The sequence below is a fragment of the Bos indicus x Bos taurus genome, chromosome 14 (assembly GCF_003369695.1).
Source record: "Bos indicus x Bos taurus breed Angus x Brahman F1 hybrid chromosome 14, Bos_hybrid_MaternalHap_v2.0, whole genome shotgun sequence".
NCBI lineage: Eukaryota > Metazoa > Chordata > Mammalia > Artiodactyla > Bovidae > Bos > Bos indicus x Bos taurus.
This window is the reverse complement of record NC_040089.1, coordinates 64,802,307-64,816,239: the sequence shown is the minus strand read 5'-3', so window position 1 is coordinate 64,816,239 and position 13,933 is coordinate 64,802,307. Positions and strand designations below refer to the sequence as shown.

Here is a 13,933-nt window from a genome sequence, read left to right as displayed (position 1 = left end):
ATGTGTACGGCTGACAGTAAGTGTGAAGGGAATTTAGAGGTTTCACTAAGAAGATTTGACCTGAACTAGGCTTTACAAAGCATGTTGAATTGAGATTAAGAGAGGGCATCCCCACTCAGCAGTATGGGATAAACAAAGATACAAATATTGGACAAATGGATCTTACCCAAGGACTCAGGAGGAGACCAGCATGGCTAGTGTGGGCTTTGAACTGGAAAGTCTTAAAAACAAGAATCGTTTCTCCCGTCTTCCCTCAGACCTTGCTTACATGGACGTGCTCTCAACAAACATCTGCCCAGCACCCACTGGTTTCCTGATTCCGTCACTCACGATCTCTCAAGAATGCCTTGTCTACCTCCCCATTCATCAGCGTGCCTGAGAAATGGTCATAGAGCATTTGTTTGAATACTCTGAACGAGAGTCTCATTCTCTCACATGGCAGCTCTTTCCGTTGTCGGTTACTTCCAGATATTAATGAAATAAGAAATTCTTTCCTAATTTTGAGCCAAGATCTGTTACCATTTAGCCAGTTTTTACTATTCCTCAGAACTTGAGAGGCATACACAGGAAGCACGCAACTTGTTGCCTCTCCTCTATATTAAGCCTTCCAAAAACATGAGGAATTAGCATATTTCCCCTTAGTTTCTCTCCCTCTAGGCTTCAACTTGAGTATGTGTCTGAATGAATCCCTTGGAGGGTTTGTTGAATGAAGCACAGGTTGCTGGATTCCCACCCCTAGAGTTCCAGGTTCAGTAGTTCTTGGGTATAGCACGAGAATTTGTATTTCTAACAAGTTCTCAGATGCTTTGACTACCATAGCTCTGGTCTGAAGTTTTCCAGTTCGTTCAGCTCTGTGTTCAGAGTTCAGAGGACATTTACCAATGAGTGGAGTGGCAGGGTCCTTCTGTGGAGAAATGTTTTAAAGATATGTCCTGATGGTTAAAGTCACAGGCACCCTTGCTAGCTACTACTTACCATTGTGATCACTTTTCTCATCTGTAAAATGGGAATAATAATAGTGCCTTCCTCGTAAAGTAGGTGTGAGAATTAAATAAGTTTGTATATGTATAGTGCTTACACTAGTGCCTGGCCCACTGTCATAACCCAATGAACTTCAGTTATTATTACAATAATGAAATATTTCCAGGCATGAGCAACACTCATGTGTTTTTGTGTTGCTACATACAGACACCTCATTCTTGCCATAGATATTACTTTCAAGAACTGATATTAGATTTCAGGATACATTAGTATATACACTGTACCTGAGTAGATAACTATCGCAACAGTATATACCATAAGTCAAAAAAATTTGTCATGAAAAATACATTTTTTTAATTCTTACAAAGTTTTACCTACCTTTTTTCTGATTGTAAAAGATCTCTCAGCCCTTGTACTTATTACCTATATGACCTTAAGCAAATTTCTTAACTGTTTTATGCTTCATATTCCTTTTATAATAGAAAACACCCAATAAATACTAGTTCACACTGTTATTTTTATGTTAACTATTATAAAATATATCTGGAAACACAAAAAGCCTCATGAAGAAAATGAAACTTACTCATAAATCAACCAACCAAAAAATATATTCTGTTATTACTTTGGTACCTTTTTTTCTTTGAAACAACTCGAAATCTGACTGTGTGTACTTAGTCGCTCAGTTGTGTCTGACTCTTTGCAACCCTGTAGACTGTAGCCCACCAGGCTCCTCTGTCCGTGGGATTCTCCAGGCAAGAATACTGGAGTGGGTTGCCATGTCTTCCTTCAGGGGATCTTCCGAACCCAGGGATCAAACCCAGGTCATCCAGCATTGCAGGCAGATTCCTTACCATCTGAGTGAAATTGAACTGTAATCATAATTTTTCAACTTGTTTCTTCTTTTAACTTTATGTAATGTTTATTTTCTCCTGTTATTTAAAATTCCTGGAGTTATCCCTTTAATGGTTGCCTAGTGATTTGCCATATGGTATATCGAAATACACCTAGACATTTCCTTGCTGTTGAACATTCAGTTAATGTCCAGTTGGTCACTGTAATAGATCCTGCAATAAATATCTTTTTTATAAATATATGTCCACATTTCTGTATCTGTCCTTAAAATAATTGCTATAAAATTTAAATTACCTGCCCAAAGGATATGAATATTTTTGTGATGCTTGATGCATATTTCCAAATTAAAAAGATATACTTTATTTCTTAGACAAAACTCACTGTTTTGACTTACCAGAGTCTTATTGCTACTATGCTAATCTTTTAAATAACTAAATATATATTTTTCCTAAAACATCTGCCGACTTCATGAGTTTTTCAAACTATTAGCATTTTTTAAACCTTAAATATTTATGAAGGGTTCAAATCAGAACTAAAAAAATTTTCCGTGCATTGAGAGTTTAAGGAATTCTTTTAATCACTCTCTCTGTTAATGCCAAATATAGATTTTAAGGCATCTGGTGCCAAATCACATTTCAGGACTTTTCCAAATGTTATTTGTACTGTTAAATGTTAATAATCCTTTTCTGGGTGTGGGGGAGAATGCCTTTCACACTTTTCTCTGCTTCTTACCCATTTATAATAAATACTCTTAAAAAAAAAAAAAAAAAAAAGGTCAAGTCTAGCCAAACAGGAAAGGGATATGTGGAAAGAAATAATGGAAGCATAAGCGGCCCTCACATGGCATTTACCTTTTGGAGAAGAGGTGTCTTCTTCTCCCACAGGAACTGGGAAAATCCATTTTACATTCCCGCTATCATGGGAGGCCTTACACACGTAACTTATTTTGAGTTTTAACATTTCTTGTCATCATCATCTGAGACTGTGCTCTATATTAGAGCCATTTTTAAAAACTCAGCAGAGCAGGGAAAAGTGAAACACAAAAACAACAATTCGTTAACCTAAAATTCAAGCAAATGGAAAGTGGTTTATACTGAACCTGGGTAATACGAGGTTCAGCAGACCACCATGGCAACCTCAGACCTACCACTGCATGTATCAAAGTTGTAAAAAAACCTTCCCAGTCAATGTTTTTCAGCCTTTCTTCTCTTTCTCTCTCTCTCCCCCCACTTCTCTGTCTGTCCCTGTCTCTCTCTGTCTGTTCCTGTCTGTCTGTCTCTGTCTGTCTGTCTGTCTGTCTCTCTCTCTCTCTACCCCCTCTCCCCTCCACACCCTACCCTCCCACACACAAAGTATTACTTCCTTTAAACTGGATTTTTTTTTTTCCTATGGTCAGGGTAGATTAACTAACATTCAGATTAGCTCTAGTTAAAGTACAGCAGAGACACAGGATTCCTCAGGTGGCCAGGTTAGGAAGGAAGATAGGTATCAACCTTCCAGAAGAGCGTGGTGGACTCCTGCCTCCCTCACATCTTGGCTTCTTTCCTTCTATCCCACCTGGGCCTGGAAAGTTACAAGAAACCACAGCTGCCTAACTACCACACCCCATTTGGGGAGGTGAGTGTGTGCAGCTCCCTGATGTACCTTAACCGTGTACCGTGCCTCTGGACAGTGGAGAATTGGCTAAAGCTTGTTGGAACAATGACGTTTAGTTGCCTGTACCCTTCCTTTCCTAGACCCTTCTCATTTCTCCAATTCAATAAAAATTGACCACACACAAAATTTCCCAGAAACTTTGTACATTATACAACTACTCATGTACACATCTTTGCTTCTATGTTTTCCATCTCTTCATTGAGGAAAGCTTTACCGTTCTAAAAATTTTAATGTACATATATGAATGTATGTATATATATTTGTATCTTTATACATACACTTTTAATCATGGTTAAGATATCATTTTCCAGTGCATCTGGTGCTCTGGAATTATTCTTTTAATATTGCTATTCTTCTTGGCACTGATCTAATAAGAGTTCAGAAACCTGCTAAGTAAAATCATATGTAGAAATCTTCAATACACATCTTTGTGGCTTTGGAGAAAAAGGGGAAGTGGTGTGAAACCTGGAAATGTGTACTAAAGAGAAACCCTACATTAAAAAAATTAAGTAGCTGTCTTCAACTGATAAATTAATCTTGAAATTCTAACCATAATTTTCAAAATATCAGCACTGTAAGTGTTGCCACTTTGAAGGAACGCAGGCATGGCTGCCACTGAACCCTGCAAGGGAGCAGCCATGTAGAGCAGAGTTCCAAGGCGCAGCCATTTTGGATTTCCTTTCATCTTAGTAGCCTTTCCTCCCTGGCCACTTTTAAGGATTTTCTTTTTATCAAATTTGAAGCCTATTTAACAGGCTTTTTGGTTGAAAATGAAACTATAAAAACCCACCAAGAGGATCTTTGTCTTTAAACAAAGTGAGTCCCAGATGGTTGCAAAGATTCTGTGGTTTCTGTGAGAGACAGCCAAATTCTCTCCTAAATCTCATGGGGCCCAAAGGTTCTGAAGCAAGAGCACTGAACACACATTGCCAGGCCTGGACACATCCAGAAGAGGAACAGAGTTAAATACTGCCTCAGCGCTTCCAAATGTTTATTCAAAATTAGGCAATGCTATGGCATCATAAGGCTTATCATAAGTGTCTCGTAACCCCTATATGTGCTAAAGAAAATCTTGTGTGCTGATTTAGGACTCATAGTTCAGTTGACTTGTGTGTGTTTTGTTATTTTGAAAATATTGTTTTAAAAGATTATAATGGCCAGAGTATCTAGGGGGAATATAACAGTTGAGCATAGCCTGGTTTTTGCAGACGTGTTCCTTCTAAAGAAGATTCTGAGAAATAGACTGTTGGAAAATAAATGTTCAAGAAATTGCTAAACCTCACTACTCAAGTAATGCAAGTTGAAGTAACAATGACTTTAATTTTTGGTCTATCAATCTAGCAGATTTGTCTGGGATAAATAATAGTTCATAAATAATTGTTAATATATTAATTTGTATAAGTAATAGTTTTTTTTTTAATGGTGGTTACAAAGTGCTCCTAATGACATAGAAAAATGTATCAGTTAGGATGCTTTCACCATGATGTTACAAAAATAGGCTTTTTAATCTTGATAGCAAGTTAATGAAGCAGATACTATTGCTCCTATCTTAAGGCAGGTTCAGTGTTGGGTAGTTAATTAGGCGCTCAGTACTGTATCTGCTTCTCTGCTGTCCTCTTGAGTTTGCCTTCCTGGCCTCAAGATAGCTGCAAAATCTGTATCCTCTCCTGATATCTTCCATGGCAGAGAAAAAGGAGGGTTTTCTCTTCTCAAATTGTCTTCCTTATTATCAAAGAGTAAAATCTTTCCCAGAGACTTTTAGCAGCCTTCCTTTTTGTATTATTTGCCAAAACAGAGCTCCATGTTCACCACTAATCATTGGCAATGGTGGAATGAGTTACCAGGATTAGCATGTACCAACTGTGATACAGCTTTTAGGGGTCTTGCGAGGTGTCCACCTTCCCTGAGGACTGGGCTGCTTGAGGCCTAAACCAAATCGGTGATTTTGACAGCAAAGGCAAAGGAAAGACTAACAAAGAAAAAGAAGTTATTTGGAATGGAACCACTGGTTTCTGCTATAATACATTACCTTATGATGAGCAAGCTTTATTCTCTTTATATTGTTTCTGTTTTCTTAATAGGTAGGTATTGATTTTATGAGATACAGACTATCAGGGTAGTGATCAGACTCTGGACCAGACAGTCGGGGTAACATCAGGCCAATTATTCAACATCTCTCTGCCTCTGTTTTTTTCCTTATTAATATGAGGACTCATTATAGCACCTGTTTTATGTGGTGGTTTTGAAAATAAGAGATAATTTGTGAAAATACTTATTAGGTTCTCCAAAAAGGAAAAAAAAAAACAGAACAAAAAGGGTGTGTCTTTGTGTTTGTGTGTGTACACACACATATACTTGTATGTATGTATATACATACACACATAGAGAAGGGGAAAGAGAGATTTACTATAAATTGGCTCACATGATTATGGAGGCTGAGAAGTCCTAAGATTCGCAGTCTGCAGGTTGGAAGACCAGAAGAGCTGATGTGAAGTTCCAGTCCAAAAGCCAGCAGGCTAGCATACCAAGAAGAGCTGATGTTTCAATTGTTTCCATAGGCTGGAACAGATGAGTGTCCAGCTCAAGCATGAGGCAGGAGGAGTTGCCTCCTGACCCAGGCTCTCCATTCTTTCAGGTCTTCAGCTGCTAGGATGAGGTCCACCAGTTAGGGAGAGCAGTCTGCTTTAGTCTGTCTACCAATTCGAATATTAATCTCATCTAGAAACACCTTCACACACACACACCCAGTGTAATGTGTGACCAAAATATCTTGAATGGCCCATTCAAGTTGACATATAAAATTAGACCTTAGAGCTAGATCATATCCTTAGACCTTTAACTATGGCATATATGTATTACTTATTATATATTTTATAACCTGGAAAAATATTACAAATAAGGAAAACTGTATCAGAAAGTCCTGTCTTCCTCAACCATGGTGAAAACTCATATTACACAGGGATTTGCTTTCTAAAAGTATTTACTGCATCAGTTTCCACCAAAAGAGATATTAATATTTCTTAATGCCTGCCCTGAATTATATGCTTAACTGGATGAAAAGTTAAATAATTCTTGGGATTAATGGATAATTCTGTGTGTTTTATAAATATAAATGCTTCTACACTATAGGAAAAATGTGAATAAGATAAAATATAATTCAGCATATGAGTTAAAAGTTGTTTGTATTATCAGTTTATACAGAGATCTTGTATTGCATAAGAGTGCAACTTATTGCACTCTTTATTAAGATGTTTGCTTTATTGTGGGTGGTCTGAAACCAAACCTGTGATATCTCCCAAGTTTGCTCTGTTTCCAGTTCATGGAGTCTAAATTGATGGAAGTCTTACTGATTGAGGGGTTGATTGATTGTTTTTTGTTTGTTTGTTTGTTTTTAGATTATCATCTGTGGAAGACAGATCATCTGTAGTTACTTGTCTCAAAGCATAGAATTAAAAGTGGTTCAGCATTACATTGGTCAAGATGGACAAGCTGTGGTTCGGGAACACTTTGACTGCCTCACAGCCAAACAGAAATTGCCTTCGTACATACTAGAAAACAGCGAACTGACTGAGTTGTGTGTGAGGGCCAAAGGAGATGAAGACTGGTCGAGAGACGTGTGCCTGGAATCCAAGGCCCCTGAGTATAGCGTCGTCATTCAGGTGTGACAAGTAGTAGCACAGTCCAGAACAGAGCAACTTTAAAATTGTAAAGTTCTCATTATGTTCTTTATTCAGTGTAGCACTTAATTTATTAATAAATGATAGGTACAAAAGAGGGGAGGCCTGAAATAATATGCAAAGACTTTAAATATTACTTCTCAAACTTTTTCCTCCCCATCCCACAACAACACATTTGTATCAGTTCCAGTACTTCCTGTAGCCAAGACTCTACCCTTCCAGATGGAGATGAGTTATATCTTGAAAAAGATTCTGTTGCTCTAGGGCTTTGAAGGGATGGGAGGGAAAAAAGCGTGTCCTCCCCACTTGAGAAGCTTTGTGATGACCTGCTACTTTTTTTATCTCTTTCTCAATCTCCACCATCATCACTTTCATTCCCACGAAGCACAAATCTCTCTTTCGTTCTCCCACTCACTCTTATATCAGTCACTCCACATACAAATCCCTTCATCTTTATGGAAATAATTGGCCCCATTGACTCACCACACATTCACTTTATGCCATAGTGAAGTCTGTTTTTGCTTAGGTATTCTTTTTTTTTAATGGCTTTTTTCAATAACTTTACTTTTTTATCATTCAAACTGATATTATATCTCTGCCTTATTTTGATTAATTAGTAAACTGTTCAGTGTTTAATAGAACTCTTTTCTCTCTCATGTGCAGGTGCCATCTTCAAACAGTTCCATTATTTATGTCTGGTGCACAGTTTTGACTTTAGAACCCAGCTCTCAAGTGCAGCAGCGAATGGTGAGTGCTTTCAGATCCTAAAATATGGCATACAACTCTGACCTTTCCTGTTCTGAAATAAATTAAGGTCAGAGTGACCCAGGGAAGAGATTTATTACAAGTTTGTCTCAGCATCAAACAGCTGGAATACTGCAACAAAGCAAATATGAAAGTTGTTCTGTCCTTTTATTTTTATAGATTGTGTTCAGCCCTCTTTTTATCATGAGGAGTCATCTTCCAGACCCCATTATCATACATTTGGAGAAAAGGAGTCTGGGATTGAGTGAAACACAAATTATTCCAGGAAAAGGACAGGAAAAACCACTGCAAAACATAGAACCTGACCTTGTACATCACCTAACATTTCAAGCAAGGTACTGGGAAAATCCTTAACTTTTTCCTCAGATTCAGAAGAAAAAGTACCTTGCCCTGTCAAGGGGGGGCAAGAAAAGATAGAGTTTTTTGTGTGATTTCTTATGAGAATGTTATTTTTAAATTGCCTTGCCTAGTGTTCTCCTGTTTTCTTCCGTAGTTGAAGATAAAATTCAGCCGCATTAGAAATGAAAAAGAGGGATGATCAGAAAATCTAATTGACAACATAATTTCTGTAGAGGAATGAGAGCGCTCCACCCATGCGTTAGGGAGGAAATCCCAGATCATTCCCCAAACTGTTTCATCCCTAAAGCACCAAAAATTGACTCGCTCTCAAAAAAAAAAAACAAACATACATTGGTTTGTAATACATCTGGTAATCATTTTTGTTTTTCCTTTCCATTTCCTAGAGAAGAGGATGACCCTTCACACTGTGCTGTTCCCATCTCAACATCCCTCATTAAGCAGATAGCTACTAAGATACACCCCGGAGGCACAGTTACTCAGATCCTTGATGAGTTCTACGGGCCAGAGAAGTTCCTTCAACCCACATGGCCCTATAATAAAAAGGACTCTGACAGGTAAGGGGCTTCCCTGATAGCCTCTCAGTTGGTAAAGAATCTACCTGCAATGCAGGAAACCCTGGTTTGATTCCTGGGTCAGGAAGATCCCCTGGAGAAGGGTTAGACTACCCACTCCAGTATCCTTGGGCTTCTCTTGTGGCTCAGCTGGTAAAGAATCTGCCTGCAATGTGGGAGACCTGGGTTCAATCCCTGGGTTGGGAAGATCCCCTGGAGAAGGGAAATGCTACCCACTTCAGTATTCTGGCCTGGAGAATGCCATGAACTGTATAGTCCATGGGGTCACAAAGAGTTGGACACAACTGAACAACTTTCATTTAAACTTTTCACTTTCTGACAGATAATGTTCTCCAGCCCCGGTTTTCTATGAACAGTTCTCAATATTAAATGAATGAATGTTCACAAATATGTTAGATACCCTAAAAAACATTTTAAAAAAGATGTTTGCATGTATCTGTCACATTCTGACCTTTTATCTCCTAGTAGATGTATTCTGTAAATTACTTCATTCTTAATCTAGAACATAATTGCATGAAAAGTTTCTTCCTCCTGGATGCAAATTTGGCATTGCATGACTCTGATGTGAAGAGGTACCATACAGGAGCGTTGTGTGTCTGGAATTCTTAAACACATTTCATGAGTCCTGAAATCATGTTTCATTGAGTCTGTTGGATGTGGTATTTGGCACAGGAATGAGCAACTGAGCCAGTGGGACAGCCCAATGCGAGTGAAGCTGTCAGCCTGGAAACCATATGTGAGGACCTTATTGATAGAATTGCTACCCTGGGCCCTGCTTATCAATCAGTCCAAGTGGGACCTCTGGCTATTTGAGGGAGAGAAGATTGTTCTACAGGTTCCTGCTGGCAAAATTATTATCCCTCCTAATTTTCAGGTACTATAACTCTTCTTTTAAACTAATAGGAATTCTTTCTTTCAACAACCATCTTTTATTCTAAGGTTGCATTTATGTTCTTAACAGACTCAATCAGTTGTGGAAAACTGTCCTCCTAGAATCATATGTAAGGGGTATGGAATGTTCTTTGATATTTAAAGACATCTCAGATGTCTCTTTTTTTCCCACCCGTCAGCAGTATTCATGCTTGAGTTATCATTGAATTCGATAACTTGTACTAGTTGCATTCTCATTTCCATTCCTCAACAGAATGTTTGACAAGTATTAGGACTGGTCTACTCAGAATATGTTAAGAATATAGAGCTGTATGCTGTGCTCACCTACCCTCTAGATGTTTTTGTAGTTTTTATAGAAACTCTCATAGATTTGCAAGATGAATAAGAAGATTTCTGAACAGCTATTTTTGTCGGGCCCCTTTTCCTTTATAAGTGGACTTGCCTGTCCATAATCATGGATGCCCACCTGTTACTGATAACAACATAGAATCATTACTAACAAGGGGAGAAAAATCTGGTTGTAAAATAGAACTTCATAGGAAGATTTTATATTTCATCACAAGAGAACTTTCTTGATAAGGCTAGCCCAGTTCCAAGAAAGCATATAAATCTGTAAGAGAATAGGGTACATGGAATTCCTAAATAAAATGTTTTTCTGATATGGAACAATTTGAGAGTCCTTTTCTTTTAGCTCCAGTTTATAAACATCTTTATTCAATTGCATTTTTTTCTTTTTTTTTTTTTAAATAATCATATGATGTTACCTTATGGAATTGGAATGTTGACCTGCATGTACCTAATATTGCATATTATTCTTTTATCAAACAAAATGAAACCTTCAGTTTCTAAGCCTTTGGTATTTATAGGGTAGTCCCAGTTTGGGTTGATGTTTTTTCCCTCCTTCCATAAATACAAATTCCACTGTGATTCAAAGAAGGCATTGGGAAGTGAAATAAAATGTATGTTGCCATTACCAAAAAAAAGTAAAAAGGACGTCGTTGCCTAGGTAGACCTATAATAGAAAAAATTCCTATGAATTGAGGTAAAAATATCAAAGTTAAGAAAACTATTTTATAATTGAGGAATTATTTTTCCAGGAAGCTTTTCAAATTGGAATATACTGGGCAAATACAAACACTGTGCACAAGTCGGCGGCTGTTAAGCTGGTCCATAACCTGACGTCTCCAAAGTGGAAAGAGGGAGGTAACGGTGAAGTTGTATCTTTGGACGAAGAAGGGTTTGTTCATGCTGAAATAAGACTCGGTGCTTTCCCAGGACATCAGAAGGTAGGGTCAAAGTCTCTCAAAGTCTGCTTGGCTCTTGGCTGGGACAGGGAGTAGTGGGGGGTCGGGGTGGAGCTGGGGATAGCATGCCATCCCCTCAACTTGTTTAAAATGAGCCTTCCCTTTTCTTTTCTAATCCCTTTTTAGTATTATATGTTCCAAACAGTTTATAATAGTGCAACACATGATTTCTTAGACCTTTCTGTTTTACAGGGTTTTTTTTTCCTTTCCTTTACCAGTGATAAAAGCTGTGTCACATAATTTATCCAATAACCACTCTATTTCAGAACACTCAGCAGTCACTTGATTTATTGTATGTGGAAGGAAAAAAGAACTTATTCCAAAATATCCACAAATTGTACTTGGCCTCCTCATTTTAGAGCAGGAAGTAGAGTTGCTAACATTCTGGGTTTTGAGTGAAAGGACAGAGGCTCCTGCCAGAAAGGTTATATTCCTGGAAAGGGTATCCTGAGTGAAAGGACGTAGGTTGATCTGATTCTCCCATAGAACCAACGTTTTAAGAGGGAGTATATATATATATATATATATATATACACACACACACACACATATATATAAAGATGCTAATGCTGGAAAAGACTGAAGGCAAAAGGCGAAGGGGGTGGTAGAGGATGAGATGGTTAGATAGCATCACTGACTCAGTGGACCTGAACTTAAGCAAACTCCGGGAGATAATAGAGGACAGAAGAGCCTGATGTGCTGCAGTCCATGGAGTCACAAAGAGTCAAAAATGATTTAGTGACTGTACAACAATTTATTTATTTTTAGATGTCCTAGGTGTTGGTTGTGAGCAAGCTTTTCTCTAGTTGCAGCAAGCAGGGGCTGCTCTCAACTGTGGTGCAGGGGCTTCTCATTGTGGTGGCTTCTCTTGATGAGGAGCACGGGTTCTAGGGTGCTCAGGCTTCAGTAGTTGCAGCACATGGGCTCAGTAGTTGTGACTCCCCCGCTCTGGAGCACAGGCTCAACAGTTGTTGGGCATAAGCCTAGTTGCTCCAAGGCATGTGGGATCTTCCCAGACCAAGGATCAAACCACTGTGTCTTGCATTGGCAGACAGATTCTTTACCACTGAGCCACCAGAAAAGCCCTGGGAGTAGTGTTCTTGAACAGGAGTCTGGTACCCATGTTTATGAAGATAAATACAAAAAGAAAAAAAAAAGATACATAAATCAGTTATTTAAATATAAGTGGTATGTGCTTTCAACATGAATCTTTTCTAAGTAGTATATGAAGGCCAGTTAAGCTGAATAATAGACTAACGAATCACATTAAACTATGTACAAAGTGCAGCACCATAGTGTACTATCTAGAAATCTCGTGCTGTGCTTAATGGTATCTTCGTCATTGTGGCTGTCCCAAGTCAGAAAAAGAAAGGGCACTTCATCAGAGTTGTGTAATTCAGAGTGCTCTTTCTCTGAGGAGAAGTCAGATTTTGACAGGCATATTTGAAGAGCCTCTTAAAAAAGGTTAGGGTCATTTGATGACTTCTTAAAAATAAATTTCTCTGATACAAAGAAGTTGATCTTCAGTACTGAAGGCTGGTATCCATTTCCTCAAAGTTGTCTGGGCAACGCATGTTCATCCTCTGCTGGCCAAAATACTGTAACATGGGTGTGAACGGCAAAGGGCTGTGAGCGTGAATCACCCGAAGTTGAATAGCTGCAAGTTGAGAACTACCATCAAAACCTGGAAAGTTATGATTCACAGTCAAACACCCAGTACCTCCAGCACCTCACAAAGTGGCCACGTACAGATAAATGCTCGTGAACAAATGAATGAATGAGCTGTTGGAAAATATAATATCATTATATCTCATTTTTCTTCAGTAGTGATTCTCAAGCTTTTTAGTCTTTGGACCCCTTTATACTCTTAAAAACTACTGAGGACCTCCAAAACGCTTTTGTTTGTGTGGATTATATCTATTTGATTTTGTCAAATTAGAAATTAAAATATAAAAAATTTTAAGCATGAGAATTCACAAATATTTCTTTAGCCATAAGACTGATGACATCATCCTATGATGACATATCTATGATGATGTCATAGGACCTCTGGAAAGCTCCACTGTATGCTTATGTGAAACAGTGAAAAAGACAAATAGCATCTTGGTGTCATTTTTAAATTACTTTTGGCCTTGGGGCCTCCTGAAAGGTCAGGAGTGTTCCCAGACCATACTTGGAGAACATTACCACTTACTAGATGGGTATCTTTAGGCAAATAATGTCTTCTCTGAGCATCAGTTCCTCATGCAATGTGGTGGGACAGTGAGATGAAACACACAGTGGCTAAGGGCAGCACCAGGGAACCAGTCTACATGGCTTCTAATTCCAACCCCTAGCCCCTCTTTATCTTGGTGACCTAGGGCAAGTTGCTTACCTTTGTGTCTCATTCTTTCTCTTCTGTAAAATGAGAAGAATAGTAGCTACCCCATAGAGGTGTAGTAAGGATTCTGTGAGTTAATATGCATAAAATACTTTAAACAGGAGCACAAGAATGCAATATATAAGGGGAGTTGTTGCTGTTTCCTTCATCATTGTCATCATCATTAAAGTGCTCCCCTTGGCCCTTGTACACATTCAGTGACATAGCTGCTAGCATGAGTGTGAGACAGGGAATACTGGCCTGAGTGCTTTATGTGGAAAAAGATTAGTGGCATCTGTTTATGTGTAAGTGCTTTTTATAAATAAATATTTTGTGAGGAAATAGGTTAAATAACTCGAAAACAAGTCTGTGTCCCTCTAAGGTAGAGGTAACCGGTGTGCTAAGGCATCCTGTTGCAGAGTAAATAGTGATCCCTTTTAGTGACCAAGACAATTTTGAGACTGAAAGGGAACTCTACTAAATACTCTGGAACAAAAGATAAAATTGATACTGTCA

General features: G+C 38.4%; 1 protein-coding gene across 9 annotated transcripts in view; it reads left to right on the top strand.

Moving 5' to 3' along the window:
• VPS13B (vacuolar protein sorting 13 homolog B) overlaps positions 1–13,933 on the top strand; it is an 806,600-nt gene that overhangs the window by 741,565 nt on the left and 51,102 nt on the right. For all 9 annotated transcript variants that reach the window (XM_027561445.1, XM_027561448.1, XM_027561447.1 and 6 more), the window contains 6 exons: positions 6,885–7,148; positions 7,830–7,913; positions 8,091–8,266; positions 8,675–8,845; positions 9,536–9,737; positions 10,852–11,040. In XM_027561445.1, coding sequence (XP_027417246.1) covers positions 6,885–7,148; positions 7,830–7,913; positions 8,091–8,266; positions 8,675–8,845; positions 9,536–9,737; positions 10,852–11,040 — 1,086 coding nt within the window. The remainder of the gene's footprint in view (positions 1–6,884; positions 7,149–7,829; positions 7,914–8,090; positions 8,267–8,674; positions 8,846–9,535; positions 9,738–10,851; positions 11,041–13,933) is intronic.